At 45.3% G+C, this 26,433-nt stretch overlaps 1 protein-coding gene across 4 annotated transcripts in view; it reads left to right on the top strand.

The window, feature by feature from the left end:
- The window catches only part of SPO11 (SPO11 initiator of meiotic double stranded breaks), a 358,551-nt gene that overhangs the window by 62,225 nt on the left and 269,893 nt on the right, over window positions 1-26,433 (top strand). For all 4 annotated transcript variants that reach the window (XM_029614938.1, XM_029614929.1, XM_029614946.1 and 1 more), the window contains one exon: window positions 5,551-5,698. In XM_029614938.1, the coding sequence (XP_029470798.1) occupies window positions 5,553-5,698 (146 nt within the window). In that variant the 5' untranslated portion in view covers window positions 5,551-5,552. The remainder of the gene's footprint in view (window positions 1-5,550; window positions 5,699-26,433) is intronic.

Below are 26,433 nucleotides of genomic sequence, written 5' to 3'. Positions count from 1 at the left end.
AGAAATCAATTAGATTCGTCTGAGATTCGACTGACTGCTGGCACGCGATCCCAAGCACAGCAGCAAATGGCCACTGTGCCTCGAGCCTCTGGCCCCGTCCCTGCCCTGCCCCCTCCGCACCCCTTTTTGCAAGCCCCAGGAATTACACGCGTCCCGGGGCTTTACGTGTGTCGTCTGGCCTTTTTAAAATAGGCCTGGCGAGCGTAATAAAATCCGGCCCATAGTAACATAATAATGACGGCAGAAAAAGGCCAAAATGGTCCATCTAGTCTGCCCAGCAATCTTCCCAAGGCAGTCACTGCTGCTCCGTGCAGGTTAAACCCATGTTTCTCTTAAGGGTAGTAACTGCCGCTCCATGCCTGTTAAGCTTTTTTATTTATTCCCATCCTCTAACCTTTTAGGGATCCACAGTGTTTATCCCATGTCCCTTTGAAATCCTTCACAGTTTTAGTTTTCACCACTTCCTCTGGAAGGGCATTCCAGGCATCCACCATCCTCTCAGTGGAGAAAAATTTCCTGACTGGTTCTAAGTCTTCCTACCTGGAGTTTCAAATTGTGACCCCTAGTGCTAGGACTTGGATTAAACTATTATTTAGTGATTATTTAGTGATTATTTAATGATATACAGATCCTAATTCCAGTTTCCAATACATTAGAGAATGCTTTTCAACTAATTTCACTCTATCTTAATGTAATTAAACAATTGCTAAATCATTTGAAACTTAGTATTAACATTGCAAAGATTGAAATAATAGTACTTGAAAGAAAAATGTCACCATACAATAGCAATTTGACATTTAATTATGAAAACTGCCAGATCAAGATGTCACCATCAATTAGAGATCTTGGTATTCAAATAGATCAAGAAATGACCTTCAAAAATCACATGGCCACCAAAACGAAAGAAGGATATTATAAACTGCTGATACTGAGGAGATTAAAACCCCTACTAAAGTCAAAAGACTTTAGAACAGTACTTCAGGCCTTAATGTTTTCATCAGTCGATTACTGCAATGCTTTATTGCTTGGCTTACCATACTCAACAATCCGACCTTTGCAAATAATGCAGAACGCAGCTGCACGAATACTGACAGGCGCAAACAGAAAAGAACACATCACTCCTATACTCAAGGAGCTTCATTGGCTTCCAATTGAACAGCAGGCACAATTTAAGTCACTATCGGGCCGATACAGTACAGTGTGCTCCGATGGAGCGCACTGTTAACCCGTCATTGGACGCGCATTTTCCCTTACCCCTTATTCAGTAAGGGGCCGAAAACGGGCATCCAACCTGCCGAACCTAATAGCACCCTCAACATGCAAATGCATGTTGATGGCCCTATTAGGTATTCCCACGCGATTCAGAAAACAAAATGTGCAGCCAAGCCGCACATTTTGCTTTCAGAAATTAGCGCCTACCCAAAGGTAGGCGCTAATTTCTTTGGGCACCGGGAAAGTGCACAGAAAAGCAGTAAAAACTGCTTTTCTGTGCACCCTCCGATATTAAGTTGGAGGTCCTGAAGGGTAAAAAAAAGGTAAAAAAAAAAAAAAAAAATTTGAAGTCTGCCTGGGGCTGTCGGATCGAAAACCGGACGCTCAATTTTGCCGGTGTCTGGTTTCCAAGTCCGTGGCTGTCAGCGGGCTCGAGAACCGACGCCGGCAAAATTGAGCATTGGCTGTCAAACCTGCTGATAGCCACCGCTCCAGGCCAAAAGGAGGCGCTAGGGACGTGCTAGTGTCCCTAGCGCCTCCTTTTGCCTGTTTCTACTGCCGGGCCCCATTTAAATACTGAATCGCACGCACTCTCCCGCGGACTTTACTGAATCGGCCCGTATGCATCCTACACAAAGCAATACACGGGGAAAAGGTGAAATGGCTGTACGCCTTAATACGACTACATACACCTCAAAGAAATTTACGATCGGTCAATAAAGGTCTTTTATCCATTCCCTCAATGGTATCACTAAAACTAACGGCAGTAAGAGAAAGGGCTTTATTTCTGGCCGGCCCAAAAATCTGGAACAGTTTACCAATGGAGATGCGATTGGAAACAAATATTGCAACTTCTAAAAAAAAATGGTTAAAACCTGGCTGTTTCACCAGGCATTCAATGAAGGCGACATTACTTGAGTATTACAAATCCATCTTGGAAAAGTCGATGAGTAAGAATGTCTGCTGAATGTCATGCACTACATTTTTGAATGTTTAGGACTTTTATTATAAAAATGTATAAGAAGTTAAATTTTTAGCAATATTGTTTTATTGTCTGTGATAATATTTTTATGTTTAATTTTGCTGTATGTATGATGTAAACCGATATGACGGCCATGCTAAATACCGGTATAGAAATCTTAATAAATAAATAAATACTAAATTGTTTCCAATGGAAAAGGTTTGTTAACGACCATGGATCATTAAAACCTTTCAAGTAGCTGAAGGTCTGTATCCTATCACCCCTGCTCCACCTCTCCTCATAAGTCATTCAATGGAGTCCACCCACCATTTTGGTTGCCCTTCTCTGGATTGCCTCCATCCTGTCTTTATCTCCTTTGAGATACGATCTCCAGAAGTGAACACAGTACTCTAGGTGAGGCCTCACCAAGCACCTATACAAGGGGATTATCATTTCCCTTTTCTTACTAGATATTCCTCTCTCTATGTAGCCTAGCATTCTTCTGGCTTTGGCTATCGCCGTGTCACACTGCTTTGTTGACTTCAGGTCATTAGACACTATCACCCCAAGGTCTTTCTCTTGCTCTGTGCATATCAGCCCTTCAACCCCCAACGCATATAGTTCTTTTGGATTGTCATACCCCAGATGCATGACTCTGCATTTCTTGGCATTGAATCCCAGCTGCCATATCTTCAACCACTCTTCCAGCTTCTGTAAATCCTGTCTTATTCTCTGTACTCCTTCCGGCATGTCCACTCTGTTGCAGATTTTAATATCATCCGCAAATAGACAAAGTTTACCTTCTATCCCATCTGCAATGTTGCTCACGAAGATGTTGAACAGAACTGGTCCCAACAGCAATCCCTGTGGCACTCCAGTTAACACCATTCTCTCTTGAGAGTAGGTTCCATTTACCATCACCTGTTGTCTTCTATCCATCAACTAGTTTGTAATCCATGCCAACACATTGGAGCTGACTCCCAAGCTTCTCATTTTGTTGATGAGTCTTCTGTGTGGGACTGTATCAAAAGCTTTACTAAAATCCAAGTAAATTACATCGAGCGCTCTTCCCTGATCCAGTTCTCTAGTCACCCAATCAAAGAAAGCAATTAGATTCATCTGACAGGACCTTTCCCTGGTGAATCCATGCTGCTTCTGATCAAGCAACCCACCGGATTGTAGATAGTTCACTATGCTTTCCTTCAGCAGAGTCTCCATTAATTTTCCCACCACCGAGGTGATGCTAACTGGCCTGTAGTTTCCAGCCTCTTCTCTGTTCCCACTCTTGTGAAGCAGGACCACCACCGCTCTTCTCCAGTCACTAGGCACTACATCCTTTCCCAAAGATCTATTGAACAGGTCACACAGTGGACCTGCCAGCACATCTCTGAGCTCCCTCAGTATTCTGGGGTGAACCTCATCGGGCCCCTTGGCTTTGTCCACTTTCAGTTTTCTTAGCTCTTCCCATACATTATCTTCTGTATATGGAGTTTCGTCTACTCCACCAAATTCCTAAAATTCTGATTGCTTTTTTGACTGCGGCAGCACACTGATCCATTGATTTCAATGTGTTGTCCACTATGATGCCCAGATCTTTTCCTGTGTGGTAATTCCTACAACATGGGTTACTTTTCCCTCTCTGCATCACTTTGCAGTAGCCCACATTAAACTTCATCTGCCATTTGGATGCCCAGTTTTCCATTCTCGCAAGGTCTTCCTGCTTGTGATTTAACAACTCTAAATAATTTTGTGTCATCTGCATATTTGATCACCACTCATTCCTCTTTTCAGATCATTTATAAATATATAAATGATAATATATATATATATTTCAGATTGCTGAGACACTCCACTGTTTACCTTTCTTCACTGAGAAAACTATTTATTCCTATTCTTCTGTTTCTGATCTTTTAGCCAGTTTGCAATCCACAAAAGGACAAATCCTCTTATCACATATCTTTTTAGTATTCTTAAGAGTCTGTCCAGGGAGACTTTGTGAAACACCTGAAAATCCAACTACACTAAATCTACTGGCTCATCTTTATCCACATGTTCAAAAATAAGTAGCAGGTTTGTGAGGCAAAACTTCCCTTGGGTAAATCCATGCTGGCTGTGTCCCATTAAACCATGTCTATCTATATGTTCTGTGATTTTGTTCTTTAGAATAGTTTATTTATTGATTTATTTCAAGTTTAATCATGTTCTGCATTTTACCTAGTTTAGTCCTGTAGTTGATAGATATCAAGTTTAGTCCTTACTGAAGTCTCCTTCAGAGATTTACCTTTTGAATATGTTGTACCACACCTTGGATGAATTTTTTATTCAAAAAGGGGGGTAATAAATCCAAATTAATAAATAAACAAAAGAGCTTTTGAGAGATGAGACCATGGGGAGAGGGAAGAAGAGTGAGGATTAGGGTAGGGTTTGCATAGGGAAGAGGACAGGGAGTAAAACACTCAGAAAGGGGCCATGGGAGAGAGAAAGAGGGAAGGGACAATGGGGGCAGGAGTGTGCAGCGGTCAGAAAGAAACCATGTAGGAAGGGTAGGAGGGAGGAAGAGGCCTTGAAGAGGACCAAGGAAGGGGACCACAGGAGAGAGAGGACAGAAGGAGCTATAGGTGGGGCAAGCAGGGTAGTAGGAAAGGAACTTGAGGAGAGATCCCAGGAGGAAGACAGAAGGGACAGAACCAGAAATGGGGCTGCAGGAAAGAATGAGCAGGAGGAGGAACACTCAGGAAGGGTCTGTAGGTGGAGGGAAGCAGGGCAGGAGAGAACGCTGTTGGTAACAAGCCATGCTGGAAGTGAGGACTCAAAGGTGGGCAGGAGGAAGAGTTTATATCAGAAGCCATTCCTTCTTTAATATTTTTATAATTACAAATGATTCTGGAATGCATATTATTATTTGTTATCACATTACTTAGTTTTTCATATGGAATTTAACTTCCTGCAAAAATTAGAGATGCATGTGGGAGGTCTGCAAAATTTTAGAAGGTTGGGAAGGTTGGGAACCCCTATGCTAGTGTCCTTTATTTATTGTGGACTTTGTATGTTGACATTTCTTGTTAAATTTGAATATAATTCTTTATGTAAACTGCTTGCATTTGCTTTATAAATGGTATATCAAATACAATAAACGTTCAATGAAACTGAATCTAGAGCAGATTTCTTTTTCTGTTCTGGGTTCCTTCAAGAAGTTTTTGATGAACAGTTTGATGAAACTTGAAACTTTTTCATTTGTTTGATTAGCCCATTTTGAAATGGAGAATGGGTGACTGAACAGGACACAAAGCAGTAAAATTCTGCCGAAATCTTGTTTCCATGCTGGAAAGACTATATTGTAAATATTCTTGTATTCACTTTTTTCTTTCTTTCTCTAGGAATGACTTTTGCAATGAATCAAGATTTTTTCAGTTTTATAGACCTTCACAGGAGTTCTCTGCTGGATTGTTCTTGGAAGAAAGAAGAGCCTGGAAAGGGGGAATTAAGCAGAGATGCTACCAGTCAGTTACAGGAGACGATAACAAGGTAGATAGATACCTAAAAGGAGATATTCACTTTCCAGATCAGATGAGGATGACTAGTGACACCAGTCATGAACCCTTGAGAAGATCAGCTGCTTTTTCAGCTAATCAAATCAGAGAATGATGTCTTTGTGATTGCCATGTATCTCACAAAAGAACTTGTGAGGATGGTTGATTGGGTTGTTTTTTTTTAAGCTGCATTCAGATAAAACTCCCAGCAGAGAAATAAAAAAAGTCAGGATCCTTTCCTCTCCCTTGTCTTTGCACTTTCTCATGCTGATGCAATAAAGTGCTCTCAACCTAGTGCACAGGTTAATCCGTGGTTGGACGCGTGTTTTGGATGCATTAGATTAACACTCGATGCAATAAGGGGGATTAGCATGTCCAAAATGTGCGTCCAAACAAACGTGTAGCTAATAGCGCTCATCACATGTAAATGCCATGTAGATGAGGCTATTGGCTATTATCCCAGGACAAGCAGGGTGATAGTCCTCACATATGGGTGACATCACTGGACGGAGCCCTATTAAGGAAAACTTTCTGTCAAAGTTTCTAGAAACATTCGACTGGCATACTGAGCCCACTGAGCATGCCCAGCATGCCATAATCCCTCGAGCCACAGGGGTCTCCCTTCAGTGTTCATTTTTCCACGCTGCAGTTAGCATCGCAGTGAAGGAGCCTTGTGTGACTTTTCTCACACAAAATATTAAGAGAAAACAAGTTTAAAATTTCTCATTTAATCCCCTTCATAGGGGTCTCCCTGTCTTCACCGGCCGGTGAGTACTTGTGTTTTCTCGGTCGATTCCAGTTAAACAGAATTTTTCTGTCAGAAGGGCCGTCGACGGCTGTCCAGCCTTCATAATGGCAACAGGTTTTAAAAAGTGCCCGAACTGCCCTCGCACAATGTCCATCACCGACCCACATGTCGAGTGTGTGTTGTGCTTGGGTGAATCCCATAATGTCTCCACCTGACCACAATGCGCCGAAATGACGGCCAAGGGCAGGCGGGCCTGTCAGGAAAAGATGGAACATCTCTTCCATATTCAATTAATACCATCGACGTTCACATTGACTCAGCCGTCTCCAGCTGGAGCAGCTAAAAAAGTAGTCGTTCGAAAGCGTCGCCCTGACGGCTCCGGTGACTGATTATCACCGACTCCATCCTGGTCATCGGTGAAATCTACATCGGTGCTTGAGAAGAAAAGCACCGACCATTGGGAAAAGCATTGCCATCGTCATCGACGGACGTCGACACCTGATGTCGCATCGATTCCGGTAACCCCATCGATGCCAAAGCAACCACTGCCGAAAAGGTCTCGCATGGAAGAGCCATCGATGCCCTCAATGCCTCTCACTCCAAGGTGTTCCCCACCGGTAATGGTGCCAGGTACCGAGCCACCACAGGGACCTGTGGAAGTGCCGGTTCCGCCTGCTCTGCCACCCCCTATAGCTGCTCTGACCTTACCAGCAATATGGGAGGAACTGGATGGTTTTATCCGCCAGGCAGTTAAAGACACTCTCCGAGACCTTCAACCTTCCATGCCATCCGAGCTGGCACCGATGCCTGTGCCGATGCCATCAATGCCGATGCCGACGCCAGACCTTTCAATCTTCGCACCAATCCTGTCGAAGCTTGATGCCCTCATTGGTGCTCTCCCCGTACAACCAAAGACACTGCAAATACCAATCCCCGTGAGTGAAGACAAAGCCTCTGGGGTTTCTCCCATGCCTGAACCTGTTCCAGGACCATCTGGGATTTCTCGGCCGAGAATTCTGGTGTCTCCATCGATGCCCTTTTCTCCTCCATCGATGCCACCGCAAAAACCATAGATGCCTTTGTTTATACCTCACTCTACTCCCCCACGACCCCTTCATCAGACACCTGGGATTAGGGAGACATGGATTCCTCATCAGAAGATGTACTGTCTGAGCCATCCCCACCTGAGGAAAGTAGGAAGTCACCTCCAGAGGACCTCTCCTTTTCAAACTTTGTGAAGGAGATGACTGATACCATCCCCTTTCAACTATTAGCGGAACAGGACACCAGTCAGAAGACCCTAGAAGTTCTGAAGTTTGTGGAGCCTCCTAAGGAAGTTCTAGCAATTCCAGTACATGAAGTCCTGGTGGACTTGCAGCACAGACTGTGGGAGCACCTGTGTTCAATCCCACCGGTGAACAAGAGGATGGATGCCACCTACCTGGTACAACATATCCCAGGTTACCAAAAGGCCCAACTCCCACACCAATCTGTGGTGGTAGAATCCAGCCAAAAGAAGTTGAAGAGGATACGTCCCCACTCATCGACGCCTCCTGGCAAAGAACAAAAGTTCTTAGTTCTTAGACATTATGCGCAAGAAGGTCTTTCAAGGCTCAATGCTTGTTTCCAGGATAGCGTCATATCAACTATATATGACTCAGTATCAACGCAACCTCTGGAAGCAGATGCAGCAACTATCTGAGACTTTACCTCAACAGTATCAAGACTCAGTTAATGACATAATACATAAGGGCCTAGAAGCAGGCAAACATGAGGTCCGTGCAGCCTACGATAGCTTTGAAACCTCATCCAGGATGGCTGCAACTGGAATCAGTGCACGTAGGTGGGCCTGGCTGAAGACCTCTGACCTCAGGCCTGAGGTTCAGGAAAAGCTAGCAGATTTGCCTTGTGCTGGTGACAACCTTTTTGGAGGAAAGGTTCAGGATGCAGTAGCACAATTAAAAGAACACTCTGAAACTCTGCGCCAGCTCTCTGCTGTTCCAACAGAAATACCAGCTTCTGCACATAGGACAGTACGGAAAGACAACAGAAAACCCTATTACCAGTCACGGAGGTATTATCCACTAGCAGCCCATGGTAGGGCTTCTAGACCAGCACAGAGAAGTCAGCCTATTTATTTATTTTATTTATTTAAAAGCTTTTATATACCAATGTTCATGTACTGGTACATATCACGACGGTTTACATAAAACCAAAGTAGGAAATTACATCGAACAATCGAACATTATGTCAAACAAGAGGGTACAAGTAACAGGTTGTCAAACATCATGAGAACTTATAGATAAATCTGCGAACTTATGGTTGGAGCTGGAGACAACTTAGGATTAAAATTAAAATTGTTATTACAAATATCAAATAAATAAAATTTAACAATCAACAGAGTCGGAAATAACAACTGACTTATTAAACATCGGTGTAGATTGATGTAAAGTAGAGCTAAACAGAGGAATTAAGGGCTACGGCATCAGGGTTCTAACGTGATGGGGTATGACATGGGTGAGTCAAACCCTAGAGAGAGACCTTTAAGTGAATGCTTTTGTAAAAAGCCAAGTTTTTAGCTTTTTTCTGAACGTTCGATTACAGGTTTCTAGACGAAGGTCCGTGGGGAGGGCGTTCCATAGGGTAGGGCTAGCAGTCGAGAAGGCTCGTTTCTTAAGTAGTGACTTGGCTGGAGGTGCGTATAGAGTGCCTAAGTTGCTGGTTCTGATGGGTCTTAGTGATGCGTGGGGACGAAGTGGGTCGCTTAGATCTAGCGAAGTTTGGGAGTGAATGGTCTTGTGGGTTATGGTTAGTACTTTGAAAATGATTCTCTGTTTAATAGGGAGCCAGTGAAGGTTTTTTAGAATAGGTGTGATGTGTTCACCTGTCCTAGAGTTAGTTAGAATCCTGGCAGCCGAGTTCTGCAACATTTGTAGTGGTTTGGTTGTGATAGCTGGTAGGCCAATTAGCAGAGCGTTGCAATAATCAATTTTTGAGAATAGAATTGTTTGGAGGACTGATCTAAAGTCCTGAAAATGGAGGAGAGGTTTCAGCTTTTTCAATACGTGTAGTTTGTGAAAGCATTCTTTCGTTGTGTTTTTGACAAATTGTTTGAGATTCAGCTTATTGTCGATGGTGACGCCAAGGTCTCTGACATGTGTGGGTGGGATCCAAGATGGTGTGCTTAGATTGCTGGTGGCCTGAAGGTTGTCATCGAAATTGATCAGCAAAAGTTCCGTTTTTGAAGTATTGAGAACTAAGTTGAGGCTAGTGAGTAGGGAGTTTATGGACTGTAGACACTTGTTCCAGAAGTTGATGGTGTTGGATAAAGATTCAGTGATTGGCAGCAGAATCTGGACGTCATCGGCATATATAAAGTGAGTGATCTTTAGGCTTGTGAGCAGATGACAAAGGGGGAGAAGGTAGATGTTAAACAGGGTTGGGGAGAGAGAGGATCCTTGAGGGACTCCGAGAGTGGACTTGACCGGGTGAGAATCCTTGTTGCTTATTCTAACCTTGTATGTCCTGTTGGTAAGGAATGATCTGAACCATTCGAGGGCTGATCCAGAGATGCCAATGTCAGAGAGCCGGGTGATGAGGATCGAGTGCTTTACGGTGTCAAATGCTGCAGAAATATCTAAAAGAGCCAGGAGGTAGGGGGTCTTTTTTTCCAGTCCGGAGAGGACTCTGTCTGTCAGTGAGATTAAGAGGGATTCTGTACTGAGGGATTTGCGGAATCCGAATTGGGTTGTTGTGAGAATCTTGTTGTCTTCTAGGAATTCTGACAACTGTTTATTAACTATTCTCTCCGTGAGTTTGGCGATAAACGGTAGGTTACCGATGGGGCGAAAATTGGCTGGGTCTGCTGGGTTCAGGTTGGGTTTTTTGAGGAGAGGTTTGAGGGTGGCTATTTTTAGTGTGTCTGGTACTTCTCCTTGTGTTAACGAACGGTTGATGATCTCTGCTAAGGGCTTTGCGATGATGTTTGGGATGGAGAGTAGAAATTTGGATGGAATGGCATCTATCGGATGGTTGGAAGGTTTCATCTTTTTGAGAATAGATTCAATTTCGAGTGAGGGAAGTGAGTTCGAAGGATTCTAGGTTAGCTTTCTGGCTGGAGGGAGGAGAGAAGAGAGAGGGAGGTTCTATGTTAAGCATAGCCAGAGGTGCTATTAACTTCAGGATTTTGTTTTCGAAGAATTGTGCAAGTTCAGTGCATCTGGATTGAGCTTGATTGTCGGGGATAACTGGGGAGGTGGGTTTAATGAGCTCTGAGACATATGAGAACAGTGCTTTGGCATCAAAAGAAAAATTGTGAATTTTGTGGGCATAAAAATCTCTCTTTGTGCGAAGGATGTTTTTTCTGTAACTGTGCATCAGGGTTTTGTACTCATTTAGTGTAGCATTGGATGGTCTCTTCCGCCATGCGTGTTCTTTTTTTCTCAGTTCTAGTTTGATGTTTTTTAGTTCTTGAGTGAACCATGGTTTTTTGTTTTTACGTGTTGACAACCAAGGGCATCTAGGCCTCAACCTCCGCCTCAGACTGGCCCTGCATCAGGATTTTGAGAACCCACCAGAGGACAGCAGCCACTCCACCAACTCGATACCAAATCTACGAGTGGGAGGTTGGGTCTCTTTCTTTCAACCCACTTGGTCAAACATCACAGAGATCAAAGGCATGGTTACCAACTGGATTTTCTCACAGTACCAAAATTCTCTCCACCAAAGTCTCTTTGGATACACAAACATCATATCACTCTCCTGAGCACAGAATTATCCACCCTTTTGAGAGCCAGGGCTGCGGAACCAGTTCCCCGACCTCAGCAGGGCAGAGGATTCTACTCCCGTTATTTCCTCATTCCAAAGAAAACAGGAGGCCTACGTCCCATCTTAGACCTCCGCAATCTCAACAAATTTCTACGGAAAGAAAAATTCAGAATGGTCTCCTTAGGCATCATGCTTCCCCTTCTTCAAGCAGGTGACTGGCTCTTTTCTCTGGATCTGCAAGATGCTTACACTCACATTCCAATATTCCCTCCTCATCGCAAGTTTCTGTGTTTCCTGGTGGGTCATCAGCATTTCCAATACTGGGTTCTGCCATTCGGACTTGCCTCAGCACCTCGAGTATTCACAAAGTACCTAGCTGTAGCAGCAGCTCATTTGCACAAGGAAAGTGTACACGTTTTTCCTTACCTGGACGACTGGCTCATCAGAAGCCAGTCAAACCAAGGAACTCTCACCTCTCTCAGGCTCACAATCAATCTGCTCCATTCATTGGGATTCCTAATCATCTACCAGAAATCCCACCTCATACCATCTCGCCTACTGCAATTCATCGGAGCAGACTTGAACACCATAATATCAAGAGCCTTCCTCCCAGAGGTCCAGGCAGAGACACTCTGCTCATTAGCGAACTCTCTGCGCAAAGAAACAGGCGACAGCACATCAGTTTCTAACTCTGCTCGGCCACATGGCCTCCATAGTTCATGTCACTCCTATGGCCAGATTAGCCATGAGAATAACCCAATGGACATTAAGATCACAGTGGATACAAGCCATTCAACAACCACTGTCGTCTCCAATTCAAATAACCCACCAGCTACGTTCATTTCTCCTCTGGTGGGAAAACAACAACAACTTGTGCACAGGCCTACCCTTCCAACAACTAGTTCCACAAGTAACTTTAACTACAGATGCATCCACCTTGGGTTGGGGAGCACACATAGGCAATCTCCAAACTCAAGGTATTTGGACAAAACTCGAAGCAACATTTTAAATCAATTTCCCAGAGCTTCGAGCTATACGTTATGCTCTACATGCGTTCAAGGACTGCCTTTCACACAAGACTATTCTTATACAGACAGACAACACAGTAGCCATGTGGTACCTGAACAAACAGGGAGGTACGGGCTCGTATGTCCTATGTCAAGAAGCCGCACAGATTTGGGACTGGGCCCTTACGCATTCCGGGGTAGATTTTTTAAAAAAGCGCGTTCGCGTACTTTTGTTTGTGCACCAGGCGCAAACAAAAGTACGCTGGATTTTATAAGATACGCGCGTATCTTCTAAAATCCTGGATCGGCGCATGCAAGGCTGCCGATTTTGGGCAGCCGGCGTGCGCCGAGCCGCGCAGCCTGTCACCGTTCCCTCCAAGGCCGCTCCGAAATCGGAGCGGCCTCGGAGGGAACTTTCTTTCGCCCTCCCCTCACCTTCCTCTCCCTTCTCCTACCTAACCCACCCCCCCGGCCCTATCTAAACCCCCCCCTAACTTTATCCACGGATTTACGCCTCCCGGAGGGAGACGTAAATCCACGCGCGCCGAGACTCGACCCGGGCGCGGTTCCGGAGGGCGCGGCCACGCCCCTGAAACGCCCCGGGCCGAAACCATGCCCCCAGTCCCGCCCCTGAAACGCCGCGCCCCGCCCCCGAAATGCCGCATCATCGGGTCCCGCCCCCTCGACACGCCCCTGACATGCCCCCTTCCAAAAACCCTGGGACCGATGCACATCCCGGGGCTCTGCGCGCGCCGGCGGCCTATGGAAAATAGGCTCACCGGCGCGCAAGGCCCTGCTCGCGTAAATCCGGGTGGATTTACTCGAGCAGGGCTTTTAAAATCCGCCCGTCCATGTTTCTCCGGGCCACTTATCTAGAAGGCATCCACAATGTTGTTGCAGATCGCCTCAGTCGTCAGTTCCACCCCCACGACTGGTCCCTGGATCCTTTGGTAATGACCAGAATATTCCAATGCTGGGTCCAACCAACCATAGTCCTCTTTGCATCCAAACTGAATCACAAAGTGAACAACTTCTGCTCCCTATTCCAGCAGACCAACAAGTACGCCAGGGACGCCTTTGCTCGCCCCTGGAATTCAGGTCTTCTATACGCATATTCCCCGATTCCACTAATAACCAAAACACTAGTAAAGTTACAACAGGACAAAGGGGCAATGATACTCATAGCCCCGTATTGGCCTTGACAAGATTGGTTTCCCATACTTCTCGACCTCTCGATCAGAGAGCCAATTCACCTGGGTACAGCTCCCCAGGCTAGGATCAGGCAAGATCATGCAGGATCAGGGCAGGTTGCACCATCCCAACCTTCAATCCCTATCTCTAACAGCCTGGATGTTGAAAGCTTGATCCTACAACCACTCAGTCTTTCAACTAATGTGTTTCAAGTGCTGGTAGCTTCACGTAAACCTTCCACACGAAAAACCTATCGGTCTAAGTGGAAAAGATTCACCATGTGGTGTGCACAGAAAAGTATTGACCCCTTTTCCTGCCCCACATCATCTTTATTAGACTATCTCTGGCACCTTTCAGACTCTGGTCTCCAGACCATGTCAGTAAGGGTACATTTAAGTACTATCTCAGCTTACCATCATACAAATAGGGGATGCACCGATATCAGCGCAACCCCTTGTCAGTAGATTTATGAGAGGTTTAATTCACTTTAAACCCCCTATACGGCCACCAGTCACAGAATGGGACCTTAATGTAGTACTAACAAGACTCATGCATTCTCCTTTTGAACCCATGGATTCCTGCGATATTAAATTTCTTATATGGAAGGTTCTCTTCTTAGTAGCTATTACATCTGCTAGAAGGGTTAGTGAGTTACAAGCACTTGTCACATACTCACCCTATACAAGATTCTTACATGACTGAGTGGTACTCCCCTAAATTCCTTCCCAAGGTAGTTACGGAATTCCACTTGAATTAGTCCATAGTCTTTCCCACATTCTTCCCAAGACCTCACTCTCACCAAGGTGAGAGGGTTTTGCACACCTTAGACTGTAAACGCGCACTTGCATATTACCTAGTCCGCACTGCAGTCCATAGGAAATCCACTCAGCTCTTTGTTTCTTTTGATAAAGCAAAAGCAGTGGGCAAACAAATTCTAACTGGCTTGCAGATTGTATAGAATTCTGCTATGAAAAAGCAGGCCTTCCTCTTCAAGGGCGAGTAAAGGTGCACTCAGTAAGAGCAATGTCAACCTCAGTAGCACACTATCATTCAGTGCCAATAGCTGACATATATAAAGCTGCTATGGTAATCACAAATTGAGAGAGTATGGACTCCCTACTCTTCACATCACAACATACATAGGGAACCTTATGTTATTTTTTTATATATAGCATTAACAATCACAATTTACTATAATCTTATAACTATTTTGTTGTTGTCAATATTACTAGTTAATAACATCCATTAACACAATACATACAGATTATTTTTTATCATTTTATTAATTACATCCATTGATGTTTATAATGGCCATACAGTAATACAAAGACATGTGCAACCTAATGTACATAAATAGCAACAATATATTCACATCTAAAACAATATATCCCACTACATTCACTCATCCACACACACTCCCCACCCATTAAAACCCATTTTTTTCATTTTATTAGTTCACCACACGTTATTAACTTAAAGTGCTTAACATAAACTGTTATTGAACCCTAAAGGATCAATGGATCCTTTAGGTTTATTGGACCCTAAAGGATCAATGGATGTAATTAATAAAATGATAAAAAATAATCTGTATGTATTGTGTTAATGGATGTTATTAACTAGTAATATTGACAACAACAAAATTGTTATAAGATTATAGTAAATTGTGATTGTTAACCTTTTAGGTACCAATGTTCCACAAGTGGAACATTTTTTCATATACTTTTAATTTCTTGCAAATTTTTTTATACCATATTTATACCATATTTGGGTCTAGTTAACTAAAATATGTAAAAAGGGGCATCAGGAAATAATTCCTTCAATGAACAGGATCTAAAAGGTTAATGTTATATATAAAAAAAGAACTTATAGGGTTCCCTATGGATGTTGTGATGTGAAGAAAGCTGCAACATGGAGTTCTCTTCACACCTTTGCAGCTCATTACTGTTTGGACAAAGAAGGAAGACAAGATTCAGCCTACGGACGATCTGTCTTAAAGAACTTGTTTCCAGCGTAATCCCAACTCCTTCCGCATCCAACCTGCTGTGCTTTCAGGCTGCCTCATTTTTCCAACAGTACACCAGTTGTTGTGCCCATTGCACAAGTTGTTTGCTGTTGGTCCAATACAAGAAAGACTCAGCCTGTAGCTTGCTAATCACCCATATGTGAGGACTACCATCCTGCTTGTCCTGGTATAAAGCAAAGTTCCTTACCTGTAAAAGATGTTATCTCAGGACAGCAGGATGTAGTCCTCACGAAACCCACCCGCCACTCCGCGGAGTTGGGTCCGATATGTTTTATTATTTTATTTTTCTAACGCTTATTGCTACACATAAGACTGAAGGGAGACCCCTGTGGCTCAAGGGATCATGGCATGCTGGGTATGCTCAGTGGGCTCAGTATGCCAGCCAAATATTTCTAGAAGCTTTGACCGAAAGTTTTCCGTGATAGGGCTCCGTCCAGTGACATCACCCATATATGAGGACTACATCCTGCTGTCCTGGGATAACACCTATTACAAGGTAAGCAATTTTGCTTTACCCTGATGCAAAAAAATCTCTGTGTGACCAGTGCACACATTTTAACATGGCAACTTTAACACCAGCCCTGGAGCTGTTGTTAAGTCTTGCCTCACGATATGACTTAACTAAAAAACAAAAAAATACTGCTTTTCTGTGGTTCCTCCTACTTAGTATCATTGCGATACTAAGATCTACTCCTTGCGATGATTAAAAATTATTTTAAAAAAAACCAAAAACTGGGGGCAGTACACAATATACATACTCCAAGCTGTGTATATTATGTCGGTAAATTATCTGCGGTGGGATAAAATGGATGCTTGTATTGAGCATCCATTTTCCTAACCCGTACACAGCCATGTCTCCTGAGCGCCCGATGCTTTTGAGGACTAGGGATGCACAATTTATCCCTAGCATGTCCTTTTTAGCGCAGCACCTCATTAGAATATTGCATCATATGCCCAGGAGAAGTGGATGTGCGTGAATTGAAAAAAACAGGCGCCCAGTTTGGACACACATTTTTACGTGCATGATATTGTACCGGCCCCTCTGAGTAGTTTTTAACTTTTTCTTCTTGCTGGGATTGATGCGTATTGCTTGACAGGTCTTTGTCAAACACACTCTTTTATAAGTTGCCATTGCTACTGAAGCCTGAACTGCTGTGGATTGTGCCTTTACCTCTATAAGATTTTTGTGAGACCAGCTATAACAAAATAGATGACAGTATGAAGGGAAGGACATGTTGATATTCGCTTACACTTATTGATGGAAACAGTGCTGTCATTTGTAAAGTTTCTCACCTAGTTATATAATAAGAGGACAGTTTTCAAAGGAATTGCCTGAGTAAATAAGCAATTGTCCTGATAAATTCTATTGGCTGAACTGCCCTCCTGTTAGCAGGTAGTAGTAGTAGTATGTATGTGCTTTCCCAGTTTGCATGTTTTTAGCTGCTGGCAAAAGGTTCAGGTTCAGGAGTAGGGAAGAAAAAGTATACACAGGAATTTCATTTACAAATCCCCTTGCAGAATTTGCACTTATAGTAAAACAAGTGCAAAGTCTGTGGGTACTTTTGTACTTTCAATCTTTGGCGATCCAAATTTTCAAAGGGAAAATCCGTAGACAGTTTTCCTTTGAAAAATTAACTTCCTCAGGTCAATCCCAATGAGTGGTTATGCACCTCTGCCAGCAGATGGAGACAGAAGAAAAGCTGATGTCACAGCTAGATAGTCCTGCCCCGACATCAGCCTGCTGGTATTCTCCATCTCCAGCAGATGGTGAACATGCATTTCCCTTCAGGGGATTGCTGTTAGTGAAAAAAAGAAAAAGAAAAGAAAAAAGAAGTTGGAAATGAAATATCGGATAGACAAGATGTCTGTGTAGCATTGTTTGCCTCTTGAGGTGATACCATGCCTTTAGTCTGCTAGCCTTGACTGGCATTGACCTAAATTAAAATTAGCCGTTGCAGGCTAAGAGAGGCTCGGCGGTGAAGGCTTTAGCCCTCCCCCATAGCCGGGACCCATTCCTGCTCTCAGGCAGGGAGGGCTGAGCTCAGGTAAAAGTTTTTTATTTAAAAAAAAGAAAACAACAAAAAGTAAGAAAGCAGGAGAAGGGTCTGTTTCCTCGGTGTTCAGCTGACCCTCTCACTTCTCTGGGGAGTTCTGTGAGGTAAGGAGACAGTGCAAGCATGGTGGATTGAGCAGCCATTTGGCTAGGTCCCGCTCTCAGGCTTCTCCCATTTTGGCATGTGGTAGACTCTGGGGTAGTTTCACTTTTTTTTTGCTGCAGGCCGTCAGCACATGTGTGCGATCTATTCTCATCTGTGCATACAGTTTGGGTGTTCTTCCTTCTGGACGCAAATCTTGTGCGTCCAGCTTAGGCATTGGTCCTGGGCATCCAATTTGGACGTCCAGTTGGACGAGCAGCCTAGGCATGTGTGCTTGGATGCACATTTTTTTTTTGTGTGTCCAATTTGTGTATGGCTTATACATGCAGGTAATCTAGGCATAAGCCATTATCGGTCTGCACACTTACAGCATGGTGCCCATGGTGAAGAAACCTAACGTAGATTTTAAAAGTGTTGCTTGCGCAAAAACAGCCCCATACACGTGTGTCAAGAATAAGGAAGCAGAAAAGGGGTGGGGTGGGGCCAAGACTTCTGTGTGTAACCCCTGAATTTTGCAAGGCTGACCATGGCAATGCGCACCTTGATACCTGTGTAACTTTACTACTCGTCCTGATAAAGGCACAAGTCTGGAGATTTTGTGCCAGAGGGATCCTGAACATCGGGGGGAGGGGGGGTTGGGGGAGAGACCCTTTTAAAGAGACAATCTGACACTCTATATATCTCCCACTGTAAGAGGGGCACGTTCAGCTCTGGGTGGGTTTTGGGGGGGCAGTGTTACATTGCTCTGCCTAGGGCGCAAGGGTCTTGTTGTGTCCATCGGTCTCAGATGGCTTCGACCCTTGTGCCTCACCTTTTTCTCTGCTCTCCCCGCTAGCCTTGGGAAAATGGCTACCGCTGTGTCTGCAAGCCGTGTTCTCCAGCATCCCCGGAACGGCTATGGCAAAGCCTCACACCATGTTTCTCCTAAGGGCCTCCTAAGGTGCGTGCGCGCGCACATGCCACCCATGTCTTTATCCACGTCATGGCGGGAACCTCGTGGGCTTCCCGCTCGAGTGACATCACGCCATCCGGGTATTTAGTCTACGCTTGTTTGCTAGCTCGTTGAGTTAGCAAGGATTTGACTCGTCCGGTCTAAGCTACTCTGCTGCTTCCTTGCTGCCGCAGTTAGTGTATTCTCTAACCTGGGTACCCGCTCCTCGGGGGCCTTTTGCTTTATTTCAGGTGCCTTACTGGGATCAGGTACTCGCTCCTCGAGGGCCTGCTCTCCCTGCATCGGTACCTGTTACCATCGACTTCTGCCTGGTGGAATCATCAACCTTACAGCTACCATCTAGTGAGTAATCTAATTCTTAGTCTGTCTCATCTATAGCTCTGCCGTGCTGGGAAACCTACACCTGGATATTCCTATACCATCTTGGTGAGACGGGTTCCCTCTGCTGAGGGTCCCTGGACTGCTACTCTGGATCACCTTACTACTGCCACCTCTGGTGGTATACATCAGCTGTACAATAAAAGACTATCTTTGTGTTTGTGCATCCTGAGTCTAGCCCAGTACTGTGGCTCTCCACGGGGGCTCCTCCCCGTGGGCATGGTCATCTGCCACAGTACCCAAGAATCCATTCAAACACCTCGAAACCATAACAGGTCTGTAGACCCTTGTAATACTGCTCCTCCCTAAAACCCACCCTGAGTTGAAAGTGCCCCTCTTACAGTGGAGATAGAGTGTCAAATTGTCTCTTTAAAAGAGTCTCTCTTTCCCCCCCCCTTCCCCCCCAGTCACTTGTATGAGTACATGCATAAAGGGTCCGCACATACACATGATAGGGATACAGTGGCCAGTAGTTGGTGTTCCATCTTCAGGGAGCGGAAGGATGGAGGGCTGCTATCTCCAAAAAACCAAAAAAACAAACACAAAAATAAAAACAGGGGTGGGTAAGAGTATGGGGTAAGGGTGTGGCCTGCTTGTTACAGCGGTTGCTACCCCTAATTGAACTGGACGTTCACTTGGATGCAGATATGGCGCTGCTCTCTAAATTGGTGGTGTGGTGGAGGGGAATTAGGGCTGGAGGGTACTGGAAGCCAATAGTAACAGGTGGGAGAGAGAAAAAGGGAAATAAAAATGGATAAAGTGCGTAGCTTGCTGGGCAGACTGGATGGGCCGTTTGGTCTTCTGCCGTCATTTCTATGTTTCTATGTTTCTATATTTTAAATGATATGTGTGTACTTGCATGCATTATATAAAATTGAGCGTGCTTTTGCTTACCTGCCCAATAAGCACGTTTATGGGCGCACGCGTGCTCATTTTAAAATATACTTGTTTGTACTTGTAAGCGCCTGTCTGTTTGTGGTGCATGCTACATTAGAGCCATTCAGATGGAGCTTTCCTTAAGCCTGTGTCAGTGCTGCCTGGACGCTCGAGGAGATTTACCTCCTTCTGATTTTGCTGGCAATGGTCCATCTCCTCAGTCTGAGGGGAGTGTGACTGAAGGAGACACGGCACAAGTGTCATCTCCCTTGACTGATCCATAGGTCTAGTCTCTCAGGACATCAGGTTTGGACCTATGGGGACTTGGAATGGACTCATCCTCCTTTTCCTTGGTAGAATTCTTCCAGGGATTGCAGACATTCCTATAAGGCCAGTCTTCTGAATCAGCAGTATTTACTAAGGTAGTTCCATGTGTGGTGAGTGCTCCTCTGCCTGTCTCTACGGTCAAATGCCGTGGTGCAGAGCAGTCTGACAGAGCTTGAATGCAGGTGGATCATGATGGTACCGATGATGATAGGAGTAGCTCTTCTAGTGAGGAAGGGGACATTCCACCATATTTGGAGCCATATAGAACTTTTCTCTGTTTCTTTCAGAGAGATGAGTTGCTGGGTTTGATCTCTCAGACCTTGAAGACCCTCGTAGTGACTGGACCTGAATCCTTGGGGTCACAGAAGAAGGATCCTATTTTGGTCACCCTGTTCAATGCTTCTTGTTTCTTTCTCCTCCTGGGTGCAATTGAGGAGTTGATTAATCTGGAATGCAGTGTGCCAGAGGCATCTTTTAAAGGGGAATGTGTCTTGGCGGGTTTGTACCACTTGGATTCACAGGCCAGAGAGCAGTTATGTTTCCCTAGGGTGGATGCCTTAGTGTGATCTGTCACAAAATGTACCACCAACACAGTAGAAGGAGGTGCAACACTGAAGGATTAAGGATTGAGGCTTAAGGCTTGAGGATTGAGGCTAGCCTAAAGCAAGCCTTTGAGGCAGTGACAATGAACTTGCAAATTGCTTCTAGTTGGTCCTTGGTAGCTTGGGCTACCTTGCATTTTTGTCAAGAATCTGATGGCACTGGATCTGATCTTGGACCTATGATAGAATCGGGGGCCACCTTCTTGGCTGATGCGGGCTGTGACTTGGTATGCACAGTCACTAGAGGAGCTGCTTCAGTTATTGTGGCCAGGTGGCAATTACGGATACACAACTGGTCCGCAGATGCTATTTTAAAGTCCAGTCTTACTAAGCTGCCCTTCAAAGGCTCACTTTTGTTTGGCAGTGAATTGGAAAAACTGGCAAGTAAATGGGGAGAGACCCAGGACCCTTGATTGTCAGAGGACAAGAAACCATTGCCAAGTCTTTTTGGGCGACTGGCCGCTCTCAAGACTACCAACATTTTCGACCTTCTAGGGGAGGTTCTTCCCAGAGATCCCATTCCTTCCACAGGTCTCAGTCCTTTCGACCCCAAGGACCTCGAAAGGATGCTGTAGAGAAATAGCTCATGTTTTACCACTGAATCACCAATATGAGTCATAATAGCCAAGAAACTGACAGGCCTCAAGCACTGTCACAGCAAGAGAAAGACTTTTACCCAGGTGAACTTTAAAACTGCACTGTCTCAGTGGAAAATGAAGAACTTTTGTCCTGTTTCACTGAAGGATACCTTATCAAGATATGCCTGTATGCATGTTCCTGTGTCAATAGGAACAAAGCAGACAGAGAGACAACTTAAGTCCATAAGCAGGAGTCACAGATGAGCCAAGGCAAGTCCACAGGTCACAAAGACCCCCATCCTTGGGGCAGTTGGAGATGGAGAAAAACACTGGCAGAAAGCTTGGCATACAGACATGGCGGTTCTTCCCCTGAAGAAATGGGGAGGGGGAAGAAGACCTGCAATGTGGCAGGACCCTCCCGAAATAATGGGGGGGTCCTGCAATGTGGCAAAAGACCCTCCACCCACCATGTGGCTATGCATGAACTTATGCAAATTCATCTGCTGGGAAGTATAAGACAGTGGGGCAAAGAAGAAAAAGAGAGGAGAAAGGCTGAAGTGAAGGACCCCCTGAAGGAAGAAAAGGAGAAAAAGAACACAAACTCTGGGAGAAAACCCAGAGAGTGAATCCTGAGAAAGTGAGAAGCTGTGCCGAAGCATCCCTGCAAGCGAAAAGGGGGGGGGGGGGCAGAAGCAGACCAGCACTCCCTGCTATCGAGAAGGGAGAAGAGTAGGTGTGGCCCGAATGAGGAGAGAGGAGATGCCTGCTCAGGTGTGGAGAGTGACATGGAGCCTGAGATGGTGAGGGGCAAGAGCAAGCCCAAACAGCTGGCCAGTACCAAAGCCAAAAGCAAATCTCCTTCTGAGACCGCCTGCCTTCTCTGCCAGTACCAAGCCCAGGAAGCAAGTCCTTCCCTGCACACATTTTATAGCTCTCCAGCTGGAGCCTGCTTCAGAGGTGAACAGAGGTATCGCCTGAAGTTGGAATCAGGGGGTAAGTAAGTTAGCCATAGGTGTTAACTTATTAAGCAGACTAAGGATTATGGCATTTCTGTCATCACCCATGATACAGAACTTTCTTTAGGGAAAACAGATGCTTAGTGGTCAGGATGTTAGAGACAGGAATTGCTGTTATTTTCTAAATGCTATATCCTGCCAAATCTGACAAATAAAAGTCTATTTCCGAGGAGACTACACGTTGTCTTTTCCTGACTTAGGATCGCAAGAAAGGTGGGAGGGCAGCTGGCTTGTGTCTTGCAGCAGACCGATCCCTGCACCCCTAAACTTGCTTACAATGCAGGCTCCAGAGGTGGAGTCCCTCTTCCTTCCCAATGAAGGTTTGCAAGCTCACCTGGTGGTGCAGGAGATAAGTGGTCGCCTATTCCGTTTTTATCATAGGTGGGTCCAGAATACTTCGGATCAATGGGTTCTCGAAGTGATTCAGGACGGATATGCTCTAGTATTTCTTCGCATTCCTCCGGATTCCTTTTTGTCTCTCCATGCAAATCCCCTCAGAAGAGAGTTGAATTGGAAGCAACATTACAGCGGCTGTTGAATATGAAAGAGATGATTCCTGTTCCCAAATCACAGCGAAATACGCGCTGTTATTCCATTTATTTTGTCATGCCCAAGAAGGAAGGGTCATTTCGGCCCATACTGGATCTCATGGGCATCAACCAACGTCTATGAGTTACACATTTCAGGATAGAAACGGTGCGCTCTCTCATAATGGCCGTTGAAGCAGGGAGCACCTCACATCTCTGGATCAGACGGAGGCGTATCTGCATATTCCCATCTGGCAGGAACATCAGCAGTTCCTCCGATTTACTATCCTGGATCATCATTACCAGTTTCATGGTGGTGGTAGTGATGGCCCTTCACAAGGAAGGCATTGTAGTTCACTCCTATCTGTACATCTGGTTGATTTGAGCCAAGACAGTATAAGAGAGTCTTCGCACTTCCCTTAAGGTAGCTTCCTTGCTGCAGGAACTAGGCTGGGTAGTGAATCTGGCCAAGAACAATTTGCAACTCTCAGACCCTGGAGTATCTTGAGCTTTGATTCAATACAAAGCAGACCAAAGTTTTTCTGCTGGAGTCTCGGATCCACAAGTTGATGCTGCAAGTTCAGTCTCTGCTGAACTCTGTTCGTCCAACCGTGTGGTCTTATCTACAGGTCCTGGGGTTGATGGCTGCCAGAAGTGGTTCCCTGGGCAAGGGCACATATGCGCCCTCTTCAGTGCACATTGCTCTCTTGTTGAAGTCTACAGTCGCAGAACTATGCAGTGAGGCTGTTCCTTCCGTTAGAAGTGAGATCCCAGTTGGACTGGTGGTTACACGCAGATCATCTCAGGAGGGGAATTTCCCTGACAACGCCTGATTGGTTGGTACTAATGACAGATGAGAGCCTCCAGGGCTGGGGGCTCACTGTCAGGAGTTGGTTGTGCAAGGGCACTGGAATGCAGCAGAGCGGCAGTGGAACATCAACAGACTGGAGGCATGAGCGGTTCGGTTGGCATGCCTACGGTTCACCGAGCAGATAGAGACTTGGGCAGTCTAGATAATGTCAGACAGTGCAAAAACAGTGGCTTACATCAATCATCAGGCTGGAACCAAGAGTCAACAGGTGTCGGAGGAAAAAGATGTGCTCATGATGTGGGCGTAGTAGCATCTCCTAAGCATATCCAGCTCTCACATTGCCGGAAAGGACAATATCAGAGCCATTTTTCTCAGCAGGAGAAACTTGGACCCAGGAGAATGGGAGCTGGCGGATGAGGCCTTTCAGCTCCTGGTGAACCAATGGGGCCTACTGGATCTAGACCTGTTGGCGACCTTAAACAATGCAAAGGTCCCACGCTTCTTCAGTCACAGGGGACACCCAAAAACGATGGCCATTTGATGCTCTTGTTCAAGAGAGGCCATGTGGTGCCGTTCTGTATGCATTTCTGGCCTCTAATAGGTAGGCTGGTCCAGAATTTTGCAAGTCAAACCAACACAGTTATTTTAATGGCTTCGGATTGGGCTCAAAGGCTGTGATATACCGATTTCCAGAGACTTCTCGTAGGCAGTCCCCTCAGGCTACCATCACGGTCAGATCTGTTACGAAAGGGGCCCATTCTGCACAAGGATCAGGGTCAATTCTGTCTTACGGTTTGGCCATTGAAAGGGCTCAGTGGTTGAAGCGAGGTGTTTCACCTGTGGTAATTTCCACTCTTCTTCAGGCCTGGAAATTTTCTGCTCCTCTAGCCCAGTGGTTCTCAACAGATGTGTAACAAGGTCATGGAAGGTTTGTCACAGACCCAGCAGAATGCTGCTCTTTCTTCATCAGTCTGGACAGGAGTTGGCTGATTTCACCTTTATTGGGTATGAGAGGAAGCTACTCTTGCTTCTTTCTCCTCTTCCTGGCCCAGTGGGAGGTTATTCCTTTCTCTTTCGCCCAGATCAGAGCGAGATATTACCAACTCCTGTTCATATGGGCCTAGCAGGTGTTATGGATCTGTTGCTGAAGACTCCTGATGTGGGAGGAGTTAGCAATCTGTTAGTGTTCAGCTCCCATAGTGGGAGGAGATAGCAATCTGTTAGGATCTACTCCTCAAGAAGGGAGGAGTTAGCAATCTGTTATGATTCGGTATAGACTGCGGAGATAGCAATCTTGTAGAATCTACTCCTGTGGAAAGAGGAGTTAGCAATCTGATATGCTCAGTTCCTGTAAAGGAAGTAGATGACAATCTTTTATGAACTGTTGCTGAAGGCCCCTGATGAAAGGAGTAGCACTCTGTACCAGCGGAGTGCTTGGAGAGGGCACTCAGCTGTAGATGTGAACAGGTTATTTACTCTTTCAGATAATAGAAAGACTAGGGGGCACTCCATGAAGTTAGCATGTGGCACATTTAAAACTAATCGGAGAAAGTTCTTTTTCACTCAACGCACAATTAAACTCTGGAATTTGTTGCCAGAGGATGTGGTTAGTACAGTTAGTATAGCTGTGTTTAAAAAAGGATTGGATAAGTTCTTGGAGGAGAAGTCCATTACCTGCTATTAAGTTCACCTAGAGAATAGCCACTGCCATTAGCAACGGTAACATGGAATAGACTTAGTTTTGGGGTACTTGCCAGGTTCTTATGGCCTGGATTGGCCACTGTTGGAAACAGGATGCTGGGCTTGATGGACCCTTGGTCTGACCCAGTATGGCACATTCTTATGTTCTTATGAGGAAGGTAGATAGGTGAATCCTTGGGCCGATGGCAGATGACAGCGCCCCCAGGAGGATATAGTTTATAGTTTATTAGATTTTTTATACCGCCGTATTGGCATTAGCCTTCACAGCAGTTTACAATATACACATTGGAAATACAGTAAAACAGTTCAATAAAAGATCACAGCTGAGAGGGACCACCGGCTAGGCTAGGTTATGGAGACAGACACGGATAGTTCTTTTATTAGACAGGATAGTAGAACCACCAGAGGTGGCAGTAGTGAGCTGATATGCTCGGCAGGGCTGAAGTCCCTCAGGTACTGGAACAGCGATCCCAGGGTGGCTGAACTGTAGAGAGATTATAGATAGTGAGTAGACAGGGAATGCTATGTTCACAGCCAGAACTAGATAACCAATCTCACATAAGGTCTTAAAGAGGCTCAGTAGCTGGAAAGGGTTAGGCCCTCGAGGAGTGAGTACCTGGTTCCAGGGAAAGCTCTGAGAGAGCGATGGTAACTCACAAATGTCTGTATCTGTGATAGCTTCCAGGCAGTAGAGAATCTTCAGAGTGTTCAGGAACATGGGCCCTCGAGGAGTGAGTACCGGTTCCTATCTGCAATCTGAAATATAGAAAAGAGAGCAAGGCCCCCGAGTAGCGGGTACCCCTGGTAAGTCCGAGGAGGCAGAGTAGCTTTGGACAATTGGTATCCGAGTCCGTAGTCTTGTCCTTGCTAACTCGATCTGTTAGCAAAAGTTGAGACCTTTTATATTGGAAGCGGATGACGTCAGTTCAGGGGAACGCCCCTGAGGTTCGAGCCCTTGCTGGTACATTAGTCGGAGCGCGCACTCCCTATGTCATCAGGCATCATGGCAGATCCGCAGCATTGAGCCGGTCCGTGAACGCTGGAGGGAGACGGCACGGAGATGCTGCGGC

Source organism: Rhinatrema bivittatum, chromosome 1, assembly GCF_901001135.1.
Source record: "Rhinatrema bivittatum chromosome 1, aRhiBiv1.1, whole genome shotgun sequence".
Taxonomy (NCBI): Eukaryota; Metazoa; Chordata; class Amphibia; order Gymnophiona; family Rhinatrematidae; genus Rhinatrema; species Rhinatrema bivittatum.
Note: the sequence above shows the minus strand (reverse complement) of the source record. Positions and strands in the feature narration are given on the sequence as shown.